The sequence below is a fragment of the Amblyomma mixtum genome, chromosome 10, assembly GCF_055824585.1.
Source record: "Amblyomma mixtum isolate Tamu chromosome 10, ASM5582458v1, whole genome shotgun sequence".
Taxonomy (NCBI): domain Eukaryota; kingdom Metazoa; phylum Arthropoda; class Arachnida; order Ixodida; family Ixodidae; genus Amblyomma; species Amblyomma mixtum.
This window is the reverse complement of record NC_143021.1, coordinates 17,311,856-17,338,632: the sequence shown is the minus strand read 5'-3', so window position 1 is coordinate 17,338,632 and position 26,777 is coordinate 17,311,856. Positions and strand designations below refer to the sequence as shown.

General features: G+C 48.1%; 1 protein-coding gene across 1 annotated transcript; it reads left to right on the top strand.

Annotated features, from left to right (window-relative positions):
* Nucleotides 1-1,498: 1,498 nt before the first annotated feature.
* On the top strand, nt 1,499-25,045 carry LOC149325233 (uncharacterized). Its single transcript, XM_089564206.1, has 2 exons — nt 1,499-2,152; nt 24,870-25,045. The coding sequence occupies exons 1-2, from the start codon at nt 1,525-1,527 to the stop codon at nt 25,043-25,045; spliced, it is 804 nt and encodes a 267-aa protein (XP_089420332.1). The 5' UTR covers nt 1,499-1,524.
* Nucleotides 25,046-26,777: the final 1,732 nt, after the last annotated feature.

The window sequence follows — 26,777 nt, the reverse complement described above, 5'->3', positions numbered from 1 at the left end:
ATGGCAGGTTCTCGCAGATCATGAATGGCAGTTTACCAATATCCACCAAGAGAAAGGTATACAACAGGCGTATCTTACTATAGTACTCACCTACGGGGCAGAAACGTGGAGGGTAAAAAAGAGGGTTCAGCTTAAGTTGAGGACAACGCAGTGAGCTATGAAAAGAAAAATGGTAGGTGTAACGTTAAGAGGCAGGAAGAGGGTCGATGGAGTCATGTAGCGGGCGTAGTCATGATGATAGTGATGAAATGCATTCCCTTCAGTGAGTAATGTACGGGCCCGTTCGATGATCTGCACTTTTAACTTGTGGGGATACACATAAATCCCCTGCCCCATTGTAACGGCCGCGCGTAATTATCACGCGATGCTATGCGCGCGCCGTTCGGGAGGTTTTGCGAGGGAGGGCACTCACGCCACCCCCGCTTCCTTTCGCTCCCCGCCGCGACGCCGCCGCGGAGACTTTCCCTCTTTCCCCTCTTAGAACGGAGAGACCTCCTCTCACAGCCCACGAGAAGGCACGATTTTCCCGAGGCTCGCTCGTCTTCTGGCAGGAGCCGTGCACACGCACGGATCAGAGATCTGCCACGGAGACCGCTGCCCTTATCGCCCGGCCATCGCGTGTGATTTGACCGCCGCGGGCCGTGAGCGAGAAACCACGCGAGGTGAGCGGAACCTTCTTCCCCCACATTTTTGCGTGCGTTCTGCCCTTTGTGTTTTTCACCCCCATACGCGAGCGGAACACTCTCCCTCGTTACGGCGGTTGTATTGTTGCTGCTGCATTGTATTGCTCGGGAGCAATAAACGCTCCTCCGAGTAGCATATTCGTGTTTGTCCCTCTGGCCCGAACCCGCCGTGGTTGCGACTCACCGCACCGCGGGTTGGGGGTCACAGCTCTGACTGCTAGGGCTGGCACGCTGGTGCTAGAAAGCGACAACTGCTTCTAGCCCTTTGAGCGTTACAAGAATAACCCCCATATTCTTGGCGCACAACGTGGGGCCAGAGGTGTCACAAACCGAGTGTCTGTGTGAGCGACTGCCGACACACAGACTAGCCATGGCGGCGAGCGGGATTGACTTCCAGTCCCTGCTGTGGTTGTCCAATACGGCTTCTCAGCAGCAACATCTTGGCACGGCAGTAACAACTACTGCAGGTGTATTTCCAGAGGCTGACGCTAGCCCCTGCGATCTTATATCGTTTGAGCCGAGCGGTGATTCACACGACACACCGGCTCAGACGAGCGGCGACGCTAGGCACTTCTCGCCAAGCGCTATGCCGCCAAGTAGGGAGAGCATGGCGCGTCATGTGCAATCTTGCTCATCCCACGGGGCCGCTCAGCCAGAACTACCTGGCCAGGCCCAAGAGGCTGTGTTGCGCAACGCCTTACGCCTCATAGAGAGCCTCACGGGTATCGTGCAGAACAACCTGCAAACACCAGCTCCAGCGGCGAGTCCGAGGCTAAGGGTGGACCTTCCCAGCTACGGCGGCTACCATGATTTTGTCAGTGCCAACGAGTACCTTGAGCGCATGCTGACCTACCAGCAGGCGACAGGGCTTTCCGATGGCGAGATTCTGGCGCGTGTCGTGCCAATCTCACTGACTGATCAGGCTGCCCGCTGGTTCCGCCTTGCTGGCTATCGGTCTCGCGCGATGGAGGAGTTCCGAGCGAGGTTTCGCGAGGAGTTCTTGCCCGCAGATTACGAGCGTCGTCTGCGGCGCGAGTTGGAGCTGCGTACTCAGCATCCGGACGAATCCTTGCTTGAGTACGTGAGGGCGATGGACGAACTCTATCGTTTTGCAGACCCCTCTGCTTCGAACGGCGAGAAGGTAGAGCGTGTCACGCGACAAGCTCACCCTACCTTCGCAGCCTACCTACGAGGCGTACCGTTCAGGGACTTGGACGAACTCGCCTCGGCAGCCAAGCGCATACAGGCAGACATATTCGCCTCCCGCGCGTATCGGCCACCCCCGCCAGCGTCGCAGGCACATGAGCCGCGATGCGCCTGGAACGGAGACACTTTTCGAATCCGTTCCCGGGGAGCCGAAATGGTTGCATTAAGTGACGAGCAAATGAGAAACGGTTGGGAACTATCAGACCGAGCTCTCGACCCGTACACGTATGCTATGCGGTCAGCACAAGCTGCGCGTGGCCAAGGTATGCAGAATCGGGACCGACATGCCGACCCGAGGACGCTAGACCAAAGGGCATCTGCGACGGTTCGCCCGGCAGGGAGGAACGGTCAACCGGCGCGCGGCGACAACTGCCCCGCCCGGCAATGGCCGAATACCCTCTGCTACCGGTGCAACCAACGAGGGCACTACGCCCGGGAGTGCAGACGCCCCGTGAACCGAGAGAACGCGCTTTCGGGAAACGAACGCAGCCGCCGGTGAGCAACGCTTCGCAACCGGCGGCGGCATCAACAGCGGTGCTCAGTGAGTCACACGAACTCCTAGCCCCGCTGGCGTGTCGTTTGGAACCACCCAGCGACACGCCAGTACTGCTTATTGAGCTTACAGTGGCACAACGTAAGTTCATGGCATTGCTAGACACAGGACCAAGCGCATCCCTGTTTGGCGACGAGGTATGTGAGCATCTCCGTCGGAACGGACTCCGACTGCGAGCGAGCAACCTCACGTTCCGATTAGCCAGCGGCACTGCGCACGCGAGCGGTGCCGCGCGGCTTGTGGTGCGGTGGGAGAAAAGAGTGAGACGCCAGCGCTGCGCTCACCTCCCCGGCCTATCGGTTCCAATTATTCTTGGTAGAGACTTCCTCGCCAAGACGGGCATTGTTATTGACGTCTGCAAAGGAGGATATAAGGAGCGAGCATGTGGCGCCCAACCCCAAAAAGCGTCGAAAGCACATTCGCTTTCCGATAATTCGCGCGCAGACGTACGCAACGATCGCCCGAAAGAGAGCCTCGAAACGCCTTCGGCCCGGCTGAACTACCAGCCTGTCGAGCGCGCCGAGAGGAAAAGCGCGGAAGGGAACCTCTCCCCTCCCGCGCGACCCCCTGTCTCCCCTGCGGTTGCACTTCGCGCCGCGGCGGCATGCAGGCCTCCCCACCCGCTGCTGGACAGCTCAGACAGCTTGTCGGGGGAGGAAAAAGCGCATTTGTCTCTGCTCCTAAACGAGTACGACGCCGTATTCACGGAGCGGCCTGGCTGCACTACGCTGATTAGGCACAAAATTGAGACAGGCGACGCTGTTCCATGGAAGTGCAATCCTCGGCCAGTCAGCTTGGCTAAGAGGAAAGCGCTCGATAACGCACTGGACGAGCTTCTCGATACAGGCGTTGTGGAACGATCAAACAGCCCCTGGGGGTTTCCAGTGGTGCTGGTGCCCAAAAAGGATGGAACAACCCGCCTTTGTGTGGACTATCGACGCCTGAACGAGGTGACACGGAAGGACGCATACCCACTTCCGAGCATTCCCTCGATAGTGTCCAATGTCACTACGATCGATGCTAGCAGAGGACACTTTCAGGTGGAGATGACCCCCAGTGATCGAGAGAAAACTGCCTTCACTTGACACAGGGGACTTTTCCAGTTTACCCGAATGCCGTTTGGCCTGGTCGGAGCGCCCGCGACGTACAAGCGTCTGATGGACCATGTCCCAGGCGATGCAAGGTGGCATCACGCTCTTGCTTACCTGGATGACATTGTCGTGTATTCGGAAACCTTTGATGAGCACTTACGCCATCTCAGGGATGTACTGGAAAGGCTGAGGTCTGCGGGAATCACTCTGAACCCGAACAAGACCCAGATAGCGGCGACCCGAATAACACTGTTGGGGTTTACGCTAGACAAAGGACGCCTTCTGCCGTGCGAAGACAAGCTGCGGGCTATTTTGCAGTTCCCGTCGCCGGCAGATATAGGCGGACTAAGACGCTTTCTGGGGCTGGCGAACTTTTATCGACAGTTTATCCCAGATTGCGCAGCTCTGCAAGCCCCCTTAACAACACTGTTAAGGAAAGGTGTGAAGTGGCATTGGGGACCCGAGCAAGAGGCGGCACTACGCCATCTCACTTGCGCACTCGCGGAAACCACAGAGCTAAGGCTGCCTGACCTGAACAGGGAATTTGTGATCCACACGGACGCTTGTGACCTGGGCTTAGTAGCAGTCCTGCTTCAAGAGCACGGAGGTAGCCTGAGACCGGTGGCGTTCGCCAGCCGCTCATTAACTCCCGCAGAGAGAAACTATTCCGTGACAGAAAAAGAATGTCTCGCGATTATCTTCGCTCTGCGGAAGTTCGACTACTATGTCGATGGAGTTGCTTTCGTGATTGAAACTGATCACATGGCACTCACTTGGCTGAGACGCCTAGGCGAGCCGTCCGGACGCCTAGCGCGATGGGCGCTACTCCTCCAGCGTTACGACTTTACCGTGCGCTACAGGAGGGGCAAGAACAACGTGGTGGCGGACGCACTTTCGCGCGCGCCCGTTGACGGCTTGGGAAGTAACAGCACTACCCACTCCGCCGCGCCCGACAGCCAGAGCAGCGCGACTGCCGCGCAGCTCACACAACGCCCCGAGGGAAGGGACACCCCGCCTTCCCAGGGTGAAAGCGTAAACCACTTTGAAGGCATCAGTTCAGTGGTGAGCGTTTTTAGCAGAAAGGAGCTGTTGGAGGCACAGCGGGAGGATCCATTTTGTCGAAAAGTGTTCGACGGGCTCAGGGAGCCGGGCGGCGCGGCCCCGGCGCGCATGGAGGCAACTGGTATTGTTGTCCGTGCGGGGCGCTCGAACACAGCTGGTAATGCTGTGAGCGCGATGGATTCCTATCTGCTCTACTCCGATGGCTTCCTGCTGAGATATATCCCCTCCGAGAAGGATACACACGAGTCCTTCAAGGTGGTGATTCCACGCACGTTGAGAGGAGCACTTTTACGCTACTTTCACAACACGTGCATCGCTGGGCATGCGAGTGGCCCTAAGACTTACCTCAAGTTGTGCCGCCTCGCTACCTGGCCTGGCATGAAGCGGGATGCGATACGCTACGCCCGCTCGCGCGACGTGTGCCAAAGGGTTAAGCGACGTGGTGGACGCCCACCTGGGCTCATGCAGCCGATCAATAGCCAGGTTCCTTGGCAAATTGCGGCTTGTGACGTCATGGGACCTTACCCCAGGACTCCGAGTGGAAACCAATATCTGCTCGTTGTCACGGACCATTTCAGCAAATGGGTGGAACTGTCCCCACTTCGAAAGCTGACGGCACGCGTAATCATGGGGAAGCTGATCGAGGTGTTCACACGATTCGGCTACCCCGGGCAGTTGATAACGTAGTAAAATGGCAGTTTGGGCGAGTTGGTTAAGCATCTTGTAATAAAAACAGCGCAAGGACACAGGACGTGAACGGAGAGTAGACACACACGGCGCTGAACTTGCAACTAAGTTTATTGGAAAAACACGCTGCTTTTCAAGGCAGGGCGTCAAGAAAGCTCTGCTGCTTAAACTTAATTTAGAAGGGCTAGCAAAGAAGGTGAAAGATGCTGAGCTAGGGGTTCTGGAAATCTTCTTCGCAGCCAAGACACATAAGCCGGAGATTCCGTTCAGGGCAATAGTTTCCGAGCATCGCTCTTGGCAGTTGGTGGTTTCCACGTACCTAAACAGACATCTTTCAACACTGCATGTGAATGACCCGTTCCTGGTTCCAAACTCAGAGGAAATTGTTAACTTTCTACTCACTGACAACCCTGGAGACTGTTCTGGTTTTAGTATAGATGTGGAAGATCTGTTCTTTTCTCTACCGCATGTGCCTCTCCTGCAATATGTACAGCAATCCATTGAAGATCAAAATGACGAACATGGTTTTCAAGATAGATGCGGAATTTCTACGGCATCCTTTCTGGAACTCCTCACCTTCTATCTCAAGAATACGTATGTCTCTTGGGAAAACCAAACAGTCTTGCAAAAGTCTGGCGTGTGTATAGGATCTAAAGTAGCCCCGGTGCTCAGCAGCATCTTCCTTAGTCATGTCGACAAGGAAGTGGCGAATGAATTGTCAGGTGGTTTTATACGCATTTTTAGGTATGTTGATGATTACCTTGTGATTGTGAAGTCCCCTCAGGCAGAAACCGTGTCAAGTGTTTTAGATTGTTTTGTAAAGAAAGGGTCCGGACTGAAATTTACGCATGAAATTCCTCAGCATAACACATTACAATTTTTGGACTTACTGCTGGTCTTCGAAAAAGACCACGTGTGCTGGCAATACTCCCCTCGGAGTGAGAAGCCCCTGCTGAACTATAGGTCTTGCCACTCGAAACTAGTAAAAAACGGGATAGTAACAGGGTGCATGAGTATGGCGTTAAAGAAATCCTGTTCTCACAAAATGAAGACTAGCCTCTGCGCCCAGGTACACCGCTGTAAGCAGGCCGGTTTCCCAGACTCAGTTCTTGTGTCGTGTGCGGAAAAGATCCTGAAAAAATTGAAAACCGCCGAACGTGACTCTGAGCAGCGCGCCAGTGTTGACGATAGAACAAAGAATATAGCTGTAATGCCGTACGTACATTCCATTTCGCACAGATTCAAGAAAGTGGGGGCCAAGTATGGTGTCAACGTTGTGTTCTCGGCACCTAATAAGGTAGGCAAAGTGGGGGCAGCTGTTCAAAGGAAGAGGGATGGAATGGGAAAGAAAACAGGATGTAAAATTAATCATGCAAACAGGTTCGTCTCGTGTAAGGTTGCTGTAGTCTACCAGATTCCTCTGTCCTGTGGCCGTACTTATATTGGACAGACAGGTCGCTGCATTAATGTACGGCTTTTGGAGCACCAAAATTCTTTGGGAAAGAGTTCAACAAACTTGGCCAAGCATTGTCTCGAGTGTAAGTGCACCCCGTTTTTCGTTGACACCGAAATCTTGTTCATACATAACGACCGTAGCACGAGGGAAGTAGCAGAGGCATTTCATATCTTGAGGAAAGGAAACAGATGTGTCAGCCAGCCTTCAGTAGCATTGTCATCTAAGGAAATGAAGTTGCTAAACAGTGGTTAGCACCGATAATCACACGTGCCTTTAGGAGACATTTTATTACCCGATAAGTGTATTTTTGACAAAGCGCATGCGCGCCCTTTCTTGACGCCCTGCCTTGAAAAGCAGCGTGTTTTTCCAATAAACTTAGTTGCAAGTTCAGCGCCGTGTGTGTCTACTCTCCGTTCTCGTCCTGTGTCCTTGCGCTGTTTTTATTACAAGTTGATAACGGACAATGCATCGTACTTCACTGCCAAACTTTTCGTGGACTCCTGTGCGGCCCTTGGCATTAAGCACAGGAGAACAACCACGTACCACGCCCAGGCGAATCCCACGGAACGCGTGAACCGCAACATCAAGCACATGCTCGTTGCATTTGCGGAGACGCACATCGACTGGGACACCTGTCTCCCCGAGATTGGGTTTGCTCTCAGGTCGACCGTGAACCGCTCGACTGGGTACACACCTGCCGCTCTCAACCTTGCCAGGGAGCTGCCGAACCCGTTAGAACTTACTCTAAGGTTCGCAGCAACACCCCGATTGCTTGGTCGGCACGCGCCGACTATGCGACCGGGCTGCGCGCGAGGATGACGGAGGCTTTGGACAAAGCACGCCGGAATCTGAGCACTGCTCGGGCCCAGCAGAAAGCGCAGTATGACCGCTCTCACCGGGAAGTTCACTACAAACCGGGTAACCTGGTGTTGAGACGCAGTCACGTTCTGAGCGATGCCAGTAAGCGGTTTTCTGCTTCTCTGGCGCCGAAATGGACGGGACCATATGTAGTTCGGGAGAAACTTTCCTCTCTCGTCTACAGGCTGGCGGACTTGACGCTAAGACCGACCGGCGGGCCAGTGCATGTCTGTGATCTCAAACCCTACTTTGACAGAGGGAACGAGTGGCCTGTGGAGAACACCCTCCCCCGCCAACAGGCAGCCGCACCGAGACGCAAGGCTCGACAACAGAGCCCGCCGCCTCGTTACAACTTGTGCCCACGGCAGAACCAACTCTGACCAACGCGCAGGGAGTAATTTCTCCTGCTTAATATGGACGGAACACCCCTTCCATATTTCGCACCACGGCTTCCGGAGCAAGCACACGCTTTCTCGTCGGAAAAGACCGAGCGGGGTTAGACTAGTTAAAAAAAAAGTGTAAATCGTTAAAGTAACTAGAAAGAAAAGCAAGCTTTGCAGCCGCAGGCCAGCCTGCACAGCGTGCCCGGAGGAGAGCCAGCGACGCCGCAACGACCCTTGCTGCTTCGAACACCCAGAGCCAGGCCGTTTGGAGGGCGGCCGCATTCCAAAACCAAGAGCCCGCTGTCACCACCGAACAACCATGCCGAAAAACAGCTCCCGGTCGGCCGCGGGACGAGCGAGCGAGAATTCAGAGAAACCGGGGCCTGTGTCTACCACGGCGAAAACTGAAGCAGAGAAGCCGCCTTGGGGTGCCCCGTGTCCCCGCGGCAGCGGCTTCGCCCGCAAGAGAAGCTTGGTGCCCCGCTGGGCCCGCCTCGCAAGTTCTCCGCGGCAGAGAGAAAATGGCTCGGCGCGTCCTTTGCCACCCCCATCAAGAGGAAAAAAGGGCGAGCCGAAAGCTAGCTGTTCGACCAGCTGAGTGGAGGCCTGCCGTACGCTGTGCAACGGGACGATCGGTGCGCAATTGCCCTGAGCCTGCCTGCCGCCCGCGCGTCCCGGCAAAGCTGCCCTGACCGACTCACGGGACCTGCGGTCATCGACCCCCTTCAACCCTGGGCTCCACAGTCGTCCATGGCGGTCGTCTACACTGCCTTCCTGCCCTGGCGTCCACGGCCTTCGACGACGGCACTGCTGGCAGTGAGCTGAATCTTTTCTTAATTCGTTTTAAAGTTAAACGGCGTTTCGCCGGCCCCACTCGGTACACACTTTTTGTGAACGCGGTCACTTCTCGGCCGTAGGGCAGTTTTAAGGAGGGGGGGATGTGGGGATACACATGAATCCCCTGCCCCATTGTAACGGCCGCGCGTACTTATCACGCGACGCTATGCGCGCGCTGTTCGGGAGGTTTTGCGAGGGAGGCCACTCTCGCCACCCCCGCTTCCTTTCGCTCCCCGCCGCGACGCCGCCGCGGAGACTTTCCCTCTTTCCCCTCTTAGAACGGAGAGACCTCCTCTCACAGCCCGCGAGAAGGCACGATTTTCCCGAGGCTCGCTCGTCTTCTGGCGGGAGCCGTGCACACGCACGGATCAGAGATCTGCCGCGGAGACCGCTGCCCGTATCGCCCGGCCATCGCGTGTGACTTGACCGCCGCGGGCCGTGAGCGAGGAACCACGCGAGGTGAGCGGAACCTTCTTCCCCAACATTTTTGCGTGCGTTCTGCCCTTTGTGTTTTTCACCCCCGTACGCGAGCGGAACACTCTCCCTCGTTACGGCGGTTGTATTGTTGCTGCTGCATTGTATTGCTCGGGAGCAATAAACGCTCCTCCGAGTAGCATACTCGTGTTGGTCCCCTCTGGCCCGAACCCGCCGTGGTTGCGACTCACCGCACCGCGGGTTGGGGGTCACAGCTCTGACTGCTAGGGCTGGCACGCTGGTGCTAGAAAGCGACAACGACTTCTAGCCATTTGAGCGTTACTACAAGAATAACCCCCATAAACTTTGATATGGCATTCACGCTCAAGGCGGAGTGCGGTATACCTTAACTGTCAGCCTGATGGAGAAAAACTCGCATTTCCCAAGCAGTTCGAGGCACCATGCAAGAGAAGAAATGAAAATTTAGGTCCCTTTACTGTGACCGATTTTAAGCCGGCTCTAAGTTTCTTTTCTTTATTTGTATCACAGCAGCGGACCTGTTGCGAGCTGCACTAAGCTATAACTCATGCAAACAGACGGCAATATAGCAGCCGTAGTATCGAACCTTTACCGTTTCATTGCCACCTAGGCAATATCCTCTTCAGCCGCCGTGTCTAGCGGTAGTCAACAAAAAATTAACGTTGGGAGCCAAAACAGATCAGCGAAAAGTGAAATTCAATCGCGACAAGTAGCAGACGGCCGGCACCCGAGCGGCGGGCAGAGAAAAACAGCGCCATTTTTGTTGTCATGAAGCGGTGCCTTTGGGAACTACGCTTTGTCCTTGCCGGTCGGCACACCTGCACATCTAGCCATCGTTACGAAAGCAAAGACGGCAGTCAACTGCAAGACATTCGCAGTCATCCGCAATCCAGGGACGGGATATGATTTATTTTCTAAAGAAACTGAAGTTCTTCACAGCATTTAGAAAAAGTAAGAATTTAGAAATCCATGGATTAATAAGGCACTATTAAATAGAATCAAAGAAAGCGATAAGCTTTTTCTCTATTTATCTAAACTAAACTACTGGATTATTTGCTTCAATTAAAAAAAAAACTCAGAAATCACCTAGGGCGTGGCATTGGAGCACGTAATGCCTACTACGAAAGAAAAATTTGCAGGTATTGCAAATGATGATGGTGATGATCAAATAATGCAAGGAAAATATGGCGTACAACAAATCAGCTTGTGTCCAAGGCTCAACCAATCCCAATAACTCAATATTCATGGCACGACCTAGGCTGGAACCCTGCTAGCTAATAAAATTAATGACCATTCCCTAAACGCGGTGTCATTTATTGTATGTAACGCGGACACTTCACCCTTGACTGTAATGTATACGTGAATTCTGCTATTACAGGTTAATTATATCTTACTTTTACTGCAAAAGAAGGAATATATACACTATTACAAAAGCTAAAAAACAGTAGTGCCTCTTTAATGGATAATATGAAGGCCCAACCCATAAAATCGAACGCGCACATCATTAGCCATCTGCTGTCACATATATGCAGTCTTATTCTAGCTACGGGAGTTTTTCCTGATAAACTAAAGACTGCAAGACTATCGTTAGTGCATAAAAGTAATGATAAAAGTTACATGCACAACTACAGACGCATTTCTGCATTGCCGATTTTTTTTTTTTCAGAATGAACAGAACGAGCTAACAGTCTACGTTCACTTAACTACTTTCAGCAAAACGACATTAAAGCTGAGCGGCCGTATGGTTTTGAAAAATTTATGTCCGCGGAAATGGCCCTATGGAAATTGAAATTTTCGAGCAGAAACTTATACACAAACATGGCATCTTGCTACAAACGTTACCCATCTACGCAATATGAGGAGTTGCTTTAGATTTAGTTTAATGATCTTAAAAACAGCTCTCAATAGTCAGCAATAAACAAGGCGATATCTGAAGTGGTATTATTACTTATGGTATTCTACGATGGTCGACGGTTGGGCCATTATTATTTCTTCTTTACATTAATGATATTGTAAACACTCACTCCATAAATAATTGTATACGCTGGTGGCACTAAGATATTTTTCTGAGGATCAGATATAATACACCTGGAGGGACAAGCGAACAATTAGTTGGATAAACTATCGGTATGACTTAGCACAAATCAGTTTGCAATGAACACGAAGAAACCAAAATACCTTGTGTTTCAACCAAATAATTAGTGTGTTAAAAAATTACCGACGATTACGTTACTTCCTAATGCGAAATTTGAGCGCAGCAAAAAGCTGTTTCACCTTTTCGATAGATTGAGGCAAAGAAATCGAGCAACACATGTATGCGCTATCACAGAGTTTTTTTTTATTTTTCACACGTATTCCTTTAACAAAGATTCCACTAACAGTTCTTGACAGTCATGAATGAAGCTTTGTGGTCGGAGAAATAGACTGATATATGTTCGACTTGGTACACCAATGCTTGATTCTCAAAGACGAGATCTATACAAGTGCCTCGCGAGGTTGTCACAGCCGTGGGACGCGTTACGAGCGAGAGGAACGGGATGTTCTCCCGCATAAGTGTTAGGAAATTGCTGTTTGTCTTTATGTCAACATTAAAGTCCCCCACTACTAACATCGGTGTGGATCGATGGACGGTTAATGCGAGTTGCAGGAAGTGCACGACGTCTTTCGTGAGTGAGGTAGGGGCGAAGTAGGCAGCTACTACCAGCAAGCCGTTGGGCAACTTTGCGGCGCACAGTTCGCCAAGTTCATGTGACGTGCCAAACATTTCGACTGGTATTGCAGAGAGACCTGTGCGCAAGTAGATAGCGACTCCCGCCGCTCTGTTGTGGTCTCTGCGAGCACCACAGCAGTATAGGAAATCTATGATTTCGAGAGGCTCTTCGGGATCCATCCAGGTTTCAGCAAAGCAAAGTACAGAGGAATGGCGCAGAATGTGATCGTGGTGTACGTCCTTGGCATGTGCGGCAAGGGAGCGTACGTTAAGAATGTGGTTGTGAATGATGAATCAAGTGCTGCCAGCGAATGACGCGTCCATTGGCTGTCTGCGTGTGTTACTGATGTGTGGTTAACATGTTAAGCTTCGCCTGTAAGAGTGGAACGCGACAGCGTCTTGCAACGCTGCCAGGGAGTCCACAGAACGCCATCGCCAATCCGGCTGTACGCCTTGCTGGACGGTAAATTTATTTTTTGAGGAAAGGAAATGTATCTCTCTCGCATATCTGGGTGGACACCTGCACCTCGCCGTAAGGGGAAGGGGGAAGATGGGAGTGAACGAAGACGCCGTATTAGCTAGACGCGCCTTTGTTCATTCCAAACCATTCAGCTGGCATTACGGAGTGGCTAGCGTGCTCGTATCGCACTCCGGAGACCCTGGTTCGATTCCCCAACTCGACCAATTTCGTTCTCGGTTTTATAGATTTATGCGGTCTAACTAGAAAGGTTAATTAGGCTATTTCATATTTACATTATTGCATTTCTATCCATCGTGTTCTGTCATTAACCTGTCAATTGTTGGAACTGTCTAGGATGTTCGACACAACGTATATGAAACGAGCAACGTCTTACTGAGTGGGGAAGTGCGTGGTGGTGGTGGGAACGCGGCTTCGTACTTATCTGTTTTTTTTTTTCAGCAGCGTCTCCTTCCGCGGACGCTGTTGTCGCTGCGGCGCGCGTCTTTCTTTTCTTTTCTTCTGACCTCTTCATTCTCCTCTATATTAATTAGGCTAATTGATTAATTAAGCAATTAACTAAACTCAGTCCAACTTAGTTGCAGCATCACTATACGATCCCTTTGATTGGTTGCATGGTTACTAGCCAAAGTACAATTGGCCCCATTTGAAATTCGCGCACTGTGACGTCACGAGCATTTCGACCAATTGAAAAGCATGACATTGGGGGCGGAGCTGGTTATGAGGCCGACGCCGACGCCGACGCCGACGCGAAACCCAGGAACGGACGCCAAAGAGCTGCGCTCTAAAAATTCAGGGGGGCACTTTGTTGACCTAAAGTGTAGTCAGGCGAAAGCCTTAAGCGCGGTGTTGCTGCTTGTGTCACCGATGTGTGGTTGAGATGTTAAGCTTCGCCTCTGAGTGTGGAACGCTACAGCGTCTTGCAACGCTGCCAGGGAGTCCACAGAACGCCATCACCCATTCGACTCTACGCATTGCTCAACGGTAAATTCATTTTTGAGGAAAGGAAATACACCTCTCTCGCATTTCTCGATGGACACCTGAAACTCGCCGTAAGGGAAGGGAGCAAGGTCGGAGAGAAAGAAGAGGTGCCGTAGTGGAGGTCTCCGGAATAATTTCGACCACCAGGGGATCATTAACGTGCACTGACACAACGTTACTAGAACCAACTAACATCGCACAGCACACGGGTGCCTCTTGCGTTTCGCCTCCATCGAAACGCAGCCGCCACGGTTGGGTTCGAACCCGGGTACTCCGGCTCGGTAGACGGGCGCCTTACCACTGAGCCACCGCGGCGCACCCACAAGGGATCCCCGCACTGGAATCTGGAAGGCTGCGAAGAACTCCGAGGAAGAGATGGCACACATGCATCCTAGCGCGAACGAACTTGGTAGCACAGGAGCATTTCTGATGGGGACTTGCCCGCACGATAAAGGCCGATTTACACGACGGTCCGTTCACCCGCGACCCCCGCATCGCGGGTTCATGTGCCACTAAAAACTGGCCTGCGATCCGATATGAGGGACGCCGTAGTGCAGGGCTCCGGAAATTTCGACCACCTGGGGTTCTTTAACGTGCACTGACATCGCACAGCACACGGGCCTCTAGAATTTCTCCTCCATCGAGATTCGGCCTCCGCGGCCGGGATCGAACCCGCGTCTTTCGGGTCAGCAGCCGAGTGCCGTAGCCACTGAGCCACCGCGACGGGTAAAACAGGTCATTTGTTTTCATAAAGAGAATAACTATACTGCAAGCATATCACGGCGCACATATGCTGTTTGCCCGCATGTGCCTCCTTCATTCGAAGTCCGAACTTTGCACAAGCTGTAACCGACTACTGCCAGGCAAACATCTCGGCGCGAACGTCTTCGCTGAGGTTGGGCGAGGAGTTTTCTATTCTACCACAGCAAATGAAACACGTTTAAAACTTTTTCTTGGGTGTTTCATCCGATTTAAGATGCGTGTTTTGTCTTTTAATATGTTTTATTTTTCATATATAACCAGTATTTACTGAGCAATGTGTTGCTCGCGCCACCGGTACCACCGCTTTGCACGAGCCGCAACGAGTAGACGCTCCGAACCTGCCCGGCCACCCGCGGTAATGGCACCCGTTTTTCCAGTTTCGGTATTGAAAGGTTGGCACCTTAACTGCTTGAAACTGGAACGTAATGTTTTGTGGGTAACATAATCCGGGGGTGTACTATGAGAAAACAACATTTTTACGGTTTGCAAAAATTTCGGCCAAGTAGGCCTTTAATTGTGCTAGACCACCATTTTCCTGCATAACGCCCGCATTTTCGTTGCGCGTCTGTCCTGAAGTATAACAAAAGGGACCCATGTGGGCTTGATGCAGTAAAGCTCAAATAGCCCTTGCAAAGACGATATGGAACCCCTGTGGAATCAACAGGCGTAAGCCCAGTGTGGGCTTGCCCACTTATTCCCCATAGGGGGCCGACGTACGTATTTGCGGAGTTTTCCTCAACATTTGCCCAGGTCGGACAACAGAGGACCCATATCTCCAGCTCCTCCGTCCTGGTATGTCCTCAACGCTTAGTGATGCGTCAGCATAAAGTTCTTCCTCACTGTTAGGAAGTCCGTTCGGGGTGGAACCAGTATTAAATTTATTAGTTAGTATGGAACATATAAGTACTAATATAATTTACATTGGCATCACCTTCTTGAATGTCGAAATAATATGCCTGCTTGTTTTTCTTGTATGACAAAGCACATTGTTCGGGCGGGGACTTTTTTTCTGAAAATCGCGAAATTTACGTGGTGTTTTGCCTGTCTGTCGGTCGACCGGTTAGTTGCGCATTCACCGTAATCCAATGAGGTAGGATGAACGAAAAATTACAGGATTGAACTTATGTCTGCTTAAAAATGCGAAGCCCTTTCGCTTCCCTTGCCTTCTCTGTCCATTTTTATTTTTAAGTTTTAATTTTTTACTTTCTATTTTTTCTTTATTTCTTATTTTTTTTATTTTTTTTTAATTTCTGTATTTTTACATTTTATTTTTCTATAGCTATCAACATGAGTACCATCATCATCATCGCTATCACCACCACTATCACTGTCATCATCATTATCGCTATCCATCTCTAGGACTTTCTCTAGCACTATCATCAGTAGCTATCACTATCACTATCTATCTCTACCAATATCACTATCGGCTGCTATTATCACCATTACTACCACCATCACTACCATTATCATCACTACCAGCATTAGTAATCACTGCCATCACTACCAGTGTCTATCTGTAGCATTATCGCTATCAGTAGCCATCTTTATCACTATCCATCACTATTTTACTATCTGCTTATTAACTATCACTACTATCATTACATATATGCTGCTTAATCAACTTTTACCATTACTCATTTCTTTGTACATAAATGATCTTCCAGATGCTCTGAATTGTGCCCAAACTATTATGTATGCTGATGATACAGCCCTTCTGTTCTCTAGCCATGAACCTAATATGGTTGAAACGCACGCTAATAGTGATCTTTCTCTGATATGCCGATGGTTTCTACAAAATAAATTAACAATTCACACCTCGAAGACTAAATACATTGTCTTCTCCAGTCCCTATAAAAAAGGCTGAGGCTTAACTTGGTTAAGCCTGGAGAATGCGAAGCATCATCGTGTCGCGTAATCTGGAGGCGCACAACCACAGCGACGGCGCGAGGTGGGCCCCGTTTCTCCACTGTCGTGACGTCATCGTGTCACGTGGTGTGACGTCATGTATCACGTGATTTGGAGGCGCACAACCACAGCGACGGCGCGAGGTGGGCCCCCGTTTCTCCACTGTCGTAACGTCATCGTGTCACGTGGTGTGACGTCATGTATCACGTGATTTGGAGGCGCACAACCACAGCGACGGCGCGAGGTGGGCCCCCGTTTCTCTACTGTCGTGACGTCATCGTGTCACGTGGTGTGACGTCATGTATCACGTGATTTGGAGGCGCATAACCACGGTGAAGGGCTGAAGTGGTAGCTAAAGTAGTATGCTTCGCATAAAACTCAAATAGCTTAAATGAGTTAAGAATAGGCGCAAACCCCCTCGAACGAGTCGATCAACAGGTATATCTTGGTGTAAATCTAGATTCAGGTTTCAATTTTAATTCTCACATAATTCGTGTAAGCAGTAAATTGAGATGGGATTGCTTTGTTTTACTAAAAGCTAGAAAGTTCTTCTCGCTTCGCACATTAAAAATTTTGTATTATTGCCTTTTTCAAAACAATATGACATACTGTATAGAGTCCTGGTGTCTTACGTTTAACCCTTACTTAAATCAAATAGCAGTTTTACAAAAAAGAGCCCTCCGTATAATAACACATAGTAAGCGCACAGATAGATCCGCTCCACTCTTTCGTGACCGAGACATTGCACCTTTTTTTGCTATGCGGGATTTCAATTTAGCTTGTGTGGTTATACATAAACTAAACCATAGCATCCCACTGTCATCATCTGTTTTCGTATATCCGCCTCGTCCAGCTAGGAATTTTTTCAATTCAAAGTTTTAAAAATACAAATTGCGCTGCAGTATGTATAAATAAATAAATAAATAAATATATTGTCGTTTTCACCTTCCAGTTGTGAATAATGTGCACGGTAAAAGAACTATCGCCTATGCCAGTGCTAAAATTTGGAACCAACTGCCAGCTAACTTAAAAACAGGTCAATTGTCAATCGCCGAAAGAAAGAAGTTTTTTCGGAGCCAGCAATATTCGACTCCACTATAAATCAGTGTTTCTCTTGGATGCATACATTGTTTTATTTTTTGTTTGTTTATTTTGTCCTGCTAACTATTGTATAATTTCTTGAGTATTTCGCTTTTATTTGTATATAACTGTCACATAACTGCTGTATAATACTGAGTTGTCTCGCTATACTCTTTTTTTTTGCACTTCCTGCATGGGCCCAAGTCTAGCCGAGAAGGCTAAGGGCCCACATGATTCGCATGAATTTTTTTAATAACTGTTTGAATAAAACTCAGTTTGATTTGATCTTATTTGATTTCCATTTGATTTCAATTACCATACAACTTAAGATTGACAGTCCGTGCAGACACTTTTGCGGACAACTTCCGTCCGCGCCACTCATGAGCCAAGAAATGCTTACGCCATAATATAATATCACGGGTGCAGCTCTTCAGTGGAGCACGTGCTAAGCACGCATTGCTCAGCCGCACTAATAAAAGCTCCACATTCACGGCAGTAATACAGTACCAACCCTGCCAGCTGGTATGCCCTCAAACTCCTCTTTTTCATAGCGAAAAAAGTCGCGTCCTTATCACACTGGTCCAGTGCTCCTTGATTTCACACCTGGCTGTACAGTGGGACTCACATCGAGGCTGCCGAATGGAGCGCAATGACTGTCCACGCATTATTCGCGTAATTTTTGCTCGATCAAAGCTGGCGTCATAAAAGCAACAGCATGAAGGTGAAGACAATTTGGTTTATCAGGTACGCGTCTGATGAGAGAGTGCTGCACACTCCGATGTGGGTCGGACTCTGCGTCTGCGTATACAGGGCCACAGTCGGATAAGCATTAAGAAAATGTCTGTTACAACATTATCTGATCAGATATGAATCAATTTACTACGGCTGGATTTCTGCCAATTCGAAGTGACGAGTTTTCTCAGGCAGGCAGAAAAGCGAATAGCACTCACCAATCAAATAAAACCGACCTCACTAAAAACAGAGAATTCATAAGTCATGCTAAGAGACTCATTCAGTGCACATCTATTTGCCCGATTTTTCTATATTCGCTAGAATGAACAACCTCGTCACAGTGACGAGTAATCAGCGAACTACAACATTTATGTACACGCGCAATTTTCGACCTTACAACTCCCGCCTCCATCAGGCCGCGAAGCCGTAGGGTCTGAAAACGCCTGCGAGGCTTCTGCTTGCAGCCTGCGTGGGCATGTGCTAGCTGCAGGACGTCACTCGTGTGTTCGTGCGCTCTTTGTTTATGAGACACGTCACAAGGCTGCGTTGTCGACTACACAGCGACGCCCGACGAAAACAACAAGTCGTGCGCCCGTTGTTGTCGTCTGACGGCAACGGAAAGATCCCGGCCAAGCTGTCTTCACCGAGTGTTTCAACTACCTGGTTTGGCGTTTGTCATCTTTCAGGTCTGTACGCCAGATATGTCACCTTAAGTCCTGAAGGAACTGGATTAGGTGCGCATTCAAATCAGTTCACTTTTATTCCTTGAACAGATGAGAAAGAGACAAAACACTGTCAAAGCACCTCGACTAGGGTCCACTCCATTTCGGGGTGGCAGCGCAAGGCAGTAGAAGTTAGTACAATATCATACTTCAAAGGAGATACGAGTAATATAGGACAGAAAGAACCATGTCAACGTAAATAGCAGGATTGAAATTTGGTGACTGCATAGAGCTCCTAGGGCACCTAAACCGTGCATAGGATTCCTTCGGAGCTCTACAATAATAGCAAATGAAAAGAAGAGAAAGATGTGAAAATTCGAGTGTACTACATGGATAAATCAAAGCTCTTACAGAGAAAATAAAATTTGAGGCATTCACTCAAGTTAGCCGAAATTAAAATGCAACTATGAAAGGGATGTTTTCAATCACGCCCATAAAGGATGATTTCCCTGGAGGACGTCCGCGTTTCGGTAATCGATGCGAAATTAGGTCGAAATCCGTTGTTTCATGTATCTTCATGTATCATGAACACTACCTAGGAAACCGAAAAATTCAGAAAAAAATATGAGATCAGAGTTTTGGATCTGTGGTTACAAAGCAACTTGAGAGCGCATTACGCAACCAAGGCTCTCAAAGCTACGGTCAACCAAATATCAAGAATTATTATAAGCGTAACCTAGCATCGGAAAGAGGCGAGAGAGGAAGACACCTTCCGCCTAGTCCAAGCCTTAGTCATAAGCAGGATTACCTACGGGCTCGCTTACCAAGAGATCAGAATCGTTGATAGAAGGGCCATTGATACAATCATAAGGGGAGCCTATAAAATTGCCCTAAACATACCATCAACGGCATCAACGGAACGTCTTTCGGCACTCGGAGTACACACCTTTGACGAGCTCAGGGAGGCGGTTCTAGAGGGTAAAAAAAACGCCTAACTTCAACACAAGAGGGTAGGGATATCCTGAGGAGACTGGGGCTATGGCAGGCACTACGAACTAGTGAGAGCAAGTCCCAAATTCAGACGCCTTCAAGAGAGAAGACCTATGTAAACCAGGCACTTCCACCACGAACGGCAGAAGGTAGGACAGCCAGAGTCAAAGCACTGGCGAAAAACTATCAAAAGAAACGGAAGCGGTATACGGGAAATCGGGGTCTATGCCCAGCCAGGCAGGTTCGCGATTGCTGCGGTGGACAACCAAAAGAGGCCAATAATCAGGGCTTCAATCTATGCCAAAGATCCTGCGGAAGAGGAATCACTGACCATAGCCATCACCGCCAAGACTCAACATCAACAGGGGAAGTCATCGCACCTAGTGAAAAACTCCCAACAAGCCTACAGGGACTACCTCGCTGGAAAATTTCACGGAAGAGCGAGCACACGTACGCTCTCACACTCACGCAGAATAACACGGACAACTGGTCATGAAGGCCTAGTTGGAAACGAGGTAGCGAATGTTCTAGCCCGAGCTATCGCAAACTGGGCGGATTCCCATCCCTACCCCACCCCTCTCCTAGGACCATATAGTGACAAGCTAAAACGCGTTAGGGTAAGAAGACATTTCTCACCGCCACACAAACAACTGTCCTCCTCGGCTGGCATTTGCTGGAGGAGAATACAAACAAACATATCCAAGTATTAACATTTTACATAAGATCAGACCCACACACTACCCAAGTTACTATCCAGGGCAATCCGGACAAAAAGTTAATATTGCCACACCCGACACACGAGCAGTGGGAGGAGGCCCCGACCAGCGACAAGTTGGACCAGCAAGCCTGGATCATCCAGCCAGTCTGCAAGTCACCTGCCGCCAGCGGAGACCTGGACTACTGGCCCCGACCAACCGGCTTCCGCCAATTAATCTATGCTAATTAAAAGTTTTTTTCTCACTCTCTCTCCTTGCTTCATTCTAATCAGTAGTACAGCAGTCTTTTCCCCATCCCAACCCTGTATACTTCGTGCCCCTTTAACATTTTTCATAGGAAGCTCGTGGTTGCTGTGCTAATAATCGAGCAGGGAAGTCTTGCAGAGAGCAACAATCTTACCTGAAGGCTGACACTTTTCCTACATGACCTGGGGTCACGGACATGACTTCTGAGGTGCAGGCGCCTGGTAGAGACCAGCGATCACCCTCTTTACTCTCTTGGATGGAGCAGAACCACACGGCAGCATTCCAAGGGCCAACATAATTGTCCTTGGGAAAGTAGAACGTCCATGTATAAAAACTACTCTTTATCCGAAACTATAACTACTTTCTATCAGGAAGTTTGCAATTAAAGTTCGATATTTTCGATATGGTTTAAAACTTTCCCGAACCTCAGTCACCACATCCTGATACGTCAATCCGTTTAACAGTACCTTTTGCTGGGCTAGTTGCTGTGACATTGTGTTCAGGAAAGTAAAAACAGCGCTAAATTGTACACAAACCACACAGAAAGACTGTCTTTCTGTGTGGTTTGTGTACAGTTTAGCGCTGTTTCTACTTTCCTGAACATACGTCAATCCACAGCGCTCGTTTCAAAAACCAGGAGATGTCAACGCATTTAAATGCTGTCCGCACGTTGTCACTGCGCAAGGCCGAGGCGAGTGCAGAGTCTATGCTGGCTAAAAATACATTACAAAGGGCAGACAGGACAAAACAAGCAGTACAGATTCCCCGTTGTTACAGATTGAGGCCTTGTCAGAGCAGATAAGAGTGCAACGCAAATAAACTGCTGAAGGAGTAAGAAAACTGTCAACAGGCAAGCTTGGAGCATCCTCCAAAAATATATCCCCACTCTTATCAATGCACTCCCGGACAGAAGCGAATAACTGGTCGAGACGCGCAGAATAAACCAGACCACTGACGTCATCGGAAACGCTACCGTTGTCGCATCTTCGCTGTTAGGAAAGAAATGCAAGGAAGGTGTTAATCATTAAAAAAATTCATTTCAGTCGTTTCAACAGCCTTTTCATGGAACGGGCGACCTTAGTGCGGCCACGAACCCCTTTCGCTGGCGATCAATCTGTAATGGATGCCTTCCTTGCTGGTTCTTGCAGTGTAAATCACAATCAATGAGCTACGTATTTGCAAGCGGTGATGGGCTTAGTTAAATTCTATTTTTATTTACTCATTTTCTGCTCTAAAAAACCGTTCTCCGACTGCACTAATTTTTTTCACAACTTCCAGGAAGTATTTAGTAATACAGACGATTAGTATTTTTTTAATAAGCAAACACAATTCCAGCGCAACAATATGATGGAGGCAAATGTTTTCTCATTTGGACTGATCATGGCGCATAATTACTATAATAATAAATTATTGACCTTTAAAATCGCATGCTTCATCAATGGAAATAATTAAGCAGCCTTCTTGTTCAGGTGAGTTGCGAAAGCAGTCGAAGTTCTCTTTATATGCGACCAATGAGTGCCTTTTTATCACGTGCAGTGATGTGCCAGCATGTTCCGTGAAATTAGAGCGCTTGTGTCGTTATCCCTATGCTATTCTGCCCAGTTGTATGCTGCAGTCAACAAAAAAGATGACATTTTCAGATTTTTTTTCGTATAAATTGAAAACATCATGAATATTAAATATCTGTTTCCTGGTTCTGAATATATTATGACGCAATAATGTCCTTGTCTTCCGTAAGGAGTTTTTCGGGGCGTAACTGCTAGCTTTCAGTTCGTTTTTCATTTTTTGGCTTTTCATGGGTGCTTCCCATAGCGCTCATTTTCCGTCTGTTTTAAGTTATTATTAATTTGTTTTCATTTTCAGGTGACATTTTCTACAGCTACATGTATTACTGCGTATTTTTATAAGCAGTGGGCGAAGCGGGATGTTAACATAACGTGATCAAGCCTGCTGAATGGGCAGTTACCCGCGGCCACAACTAGGGGATGTAATGTTCAACAGTCTCGCAGGGGAACAGCAGTTCACAGTTGGTAGCGAAGTGCTGGAAGTGGTCAGGAAATACGCCTACGCCTGACAAGTTGTCGATAAAGAGATTGTTTGCGTGAGCCTAAAAACATCACACTGACTGTTATCGACATTGCCGAAGATATGGCCCTCTTATCAGTCTCTACAGTAACCCATGAAATCATGTGCAATGTGCTGAACTAAAGGACAGTGGCCCAGCTCAACCCCCGTACGTACATCTCTCAAAAGAATTAGGTTTCCAGGATGATCTAGGTAAATCAACACCTGGTGTGGATGGAAAAGTCACGGATGGCAAAGAGTGATTTCACTAGACGAATCTAAGTTCTTGTCGTACGGGAATGATGAGATTCGTTTTATATACATGTCGCCCCAAACACAATTTATATGGACTTCGTACTCAACTTCCCACGTTAAACCACAGAGGCGTACACGTAATGGCACGGGGCTGATTCTCCACTCGTGGAGTTTGTCTCCTTGACTGAATTCAAAGTATCATGAGGTACGAGATCGATCAGGGCATTCTTGACAAGACTATGCTTCCATAGACGCGCAAGAATCTGGGATTCTGATGCGCGTTTCAACAGAGTTACTGCCCAAAGCACTCTTCTGCGCTTGTGAAAGATCGGATGGAGAAGATGACGGTGGACCTTATAGAGTATCCAAGCCAGTCTAATGAGATTATTTTAGTTGAGCATATTTGCATAAACATCGAGCATCTTTCGAGGGACAAAAAATAAAACAGCGCTGAGGAGGAAGTCGATAAGCTACTGCAAAAGCAGAGAAACATGAATTAGACGTCCGTTGATAGCTTCCTGTACTCTACACTTCGGTGGAGTCAAGCACTGATCGCCGGAAAAGATTTGCGGGTAGAGTACAGACGCGTAAGGCTATGGCGAAAAGGCATTCTTGAAGTTTTTGCTTCAATTTGTAATTAAAAAAAGAACATATAACCGCCGTTAAGTTCACGCTGCGCGTAACCAAGTTCTGCAAAAAAATTGCTGTGAGGACAAATTATCGCTTAATATGATGATAAACATTGGTTCCTGTCTAACAAATTCGACATTGTTGTCCCACCAACCTCGTTCACAAATTTTAGTGCGGTAAAAAAGGTAAATTCGAAGCACTGAAATTCATATCTTTTTGTTTACTACTGTAATGTTCATTGCATGGTGTTTCTTTTCTTGTGTGTGTTACCTAAAGTGCAAATGCCGTACTGCTTCTTGTTGAGGGCTGTATTGTTTTACTTTACCAAAGATTGTACCGCTGCTTGCTTTGCAAGTGCACTGTGGAGTGAATAGCAAAATCTGGGTATATTTTAAACCTTTTTTTCCGGCACAGTGGTAGTGCTGTACTGTTTTATCAGAACAATGATTATAGTATAGGTTGATTCAGGCGTGTAATTGCCAACCAGAGGCACCCACGTGCACACTGACCTTTGAAACAACAGCTTGAATGATGGGACCTTTGTTGTTTTTTCCTTACATTAAAGACCTTTTAGATACCATTTCATTGACAGCCAGACTATTTTAGATTGAGTGGGTTGCGCAGTTTTATTGCGCGATAACTAATCCTGAAGGCTTTACTGCAATCTGTCTAATCTTAGTGCACATTGGTATAGACTGTATGCCATCGTATTTGCAAGAAAAACGGTGACTCGGTATCCGCTCCCTCTGGGTGGACGCGCGCTACCCTACACGCGAATTTCGAGGTGCCTCGGTATTGTGATCGACAGAAACCTCTCTTGGTCACCTACGTTTAAATCGCTTGGTAAGAAATTGCTGCAGCATCACCGATGTTTATGCACATGGTGAGAACGCGATGGGGCAGGAACTACCACTCGGTGGTACCCCCAAAGCTTACCTTGAAACAGGACTGAGTTGTTCTCTGCCGGTTCTCCATCGAGTATCTCACAGGAGAAAGGAAGCACTAAGCAACTGGGAACAACTGCCTTCGGGCCTGCCTGGGCCTCCAAAAAAGATCCCCTTCCCAGGAGACTGTAGCGCAAGCCAAGTGTGTACGTCAAGATATGATTCCCTCTAGAGAGACAATATGTATTCACCTCCTATATGTACTCCTAGGCAGGAAACACCGCCAAAACTACTGACACCGAATTTTTCTCCCGGAACGAGCCCCCTTTAAAAGTGAATCAGTTGAATTATACCCGGTATGAATGCAAAGAACCGCAGGTCGGAGGCTGTGACACTTCACGCCAATCAGAGCGACATACTTGAAAAGTACTCTTAGGAGACCCACATTTTCGCCGGTTGCTCATCATGAAGAGTTCCTCCTGTGTTTTCTATGTGACATCTACAGGCCAAATGCTCTCTTATTACCTTCAGTGGACGCCGTCCTTCACATCGGCAGAGCTGTACGGTGCCAAAGAAGTTGCCCTATATTATCTATCCAAGCTGCGCCGAACAGGTGGACTCTGGCTGATGTCCAAAGGCTCTAAAAGCAGCTCCTCTACAAAATCTCTCAAGCCTGCTTAGGTAAACTTATAGCCCGTCAGTCTCCCTTGACGATGACTATTTGCATCCTTCGGCCAGCTTTGCAGGTCATTGTATATTATTCCAGTGCTTTGCGGCACACAGTGGCATTTTAGAGTTGGTGTTTGGAATTGGTGTTTATTTTTTTTTTTAAGAAAAGGGAAGCCAAGGCAAAGGACGGTAGGCCTGACTAAGACGTGGCTCCTTTATACAGATAGCAGCACACACACACCTCTAGTGTACTGCATACATCACAGACGGGCATAAATCAAATATATCATATGATATCTACAAAGCCTAAATAGAATGTACAAAGAAAGTCGCAATACATATATTGGTTGTACACAGAAAACAACAATACATAAGCATAAATAGAATAAAGTTCATGCTACAGAATTTTACACAAAGACAAGACCACATACTATTAAAAACTGAACTTTGTTGACGCTCACAATTCTTACCTAGTGAACCACCTGAATGTTACCTGAAAAGATAACTTCTGCTTTATTTATTTATTTATTTATTTATTTATTTATTTATTTATTTACATTTCTGCAGCGCCATGAAGGCATAATTGCAGGGGGGAATACATACATAAAGAATCAATCGTACATCATGTGCCAACTTTTTGTACAGGATAATTACTGCGGCTGAAAGGTACGTGTTTTTTTGTGTGTTCTCAGATGGTACAGTCAGGCCGGAATGAAACGCGAACACGCATATGTCATACATTTCAGCTTTCCAACCTATTTTCGATTATGCATTTCAGTAGGCCCTTTACCCAGACACATGAATCAGGCTAGTTGTAGACTTCAGCTGAAAGTAGGAAAGCAAAATATTTTGTTTTCTAGACAAGCTCTGTTCGCGTTTCATTCCGGCCTGACTGTACATTACGGCAGGTCTGTCAGGTAGAGTGACACACAGTCTGTTATGGTGAATATATAGAAGCAACTGAAAGTAATAAATATCATGTGAAGGTAGAATAGCATATTTTTTAAATAAGGGTTTTGTGGACAAATCACGCTGCCTGTCATAATAGCTTTCGATGGCTTTATGTGTTTGTTTTTTGGAGAACAAGCAACCTATTAAATTCTCCAGATGAAGTAGTTCGCTATGCGAGAATGCAATATGATAATTCAGAACAAAAAAGAGCATAATACATTGAAATCTTGAACCTTTCTCATGGGTATTTAGTTATTTTATAACGTCATCCTACAGTTTTACTCAAACATTTTACTAAATTTAAAACATGCACATTCTGTGAAACGTTTTCATTAAACCAAACACCAAGGAACTTGTGACTGGCGACTTGTTTCGTAACACTGCTTTTATATTTAATAACTGCACTGCATTGTCTAGGCAGAAGAATAAGCAGACGAAGCGCCCAGCAAAGTTTTCTAGCATCGGAATTCTAAAAGGGCTTTCTTTACAAATCTGAACGGGTCCCTAAAGGAAAAAAAAAAACGCTTTTCAAGAAAGATCGGCTTTGCGGGTTTCATCTTTATGCATTTCTTCATTCGATTAACCGGCAGCGATAAACTTTAGACTTCCACATAGACTTCCTCGACGTCTGAAATCTGTCTATCGTTGTCTTCGAGCGAACGTCACAAGCAACTTCCAATTATGCTTTGGCCAAGTTCACACTGATACGAATGCGGCTCAGATGAAATAGTGCAGTACGCTCTAATAAATTCTCAGCTTATGCAGATAAGTCTGTAGATTACAAGCCGCAATA

What these genes read in the sequence shown, in the direction of transcription:
- LOC149325233 (XM_089564206.1), top strand. Translation starts at nt 1,525, where the DNA reads ATGCTGACCTACCAGCAGGCGACAGGGCTTTCCGATGGCGAGATTCTG. An exon ending in ACAAGCTGCGCGTGGCCAAG is followed by an intron (nt 2,153 to 24,869) that starts GTATGCAGAATC and finishes TGACATCTACAG; the next exon opens with GCCAAATGCTCTCTTATTAC.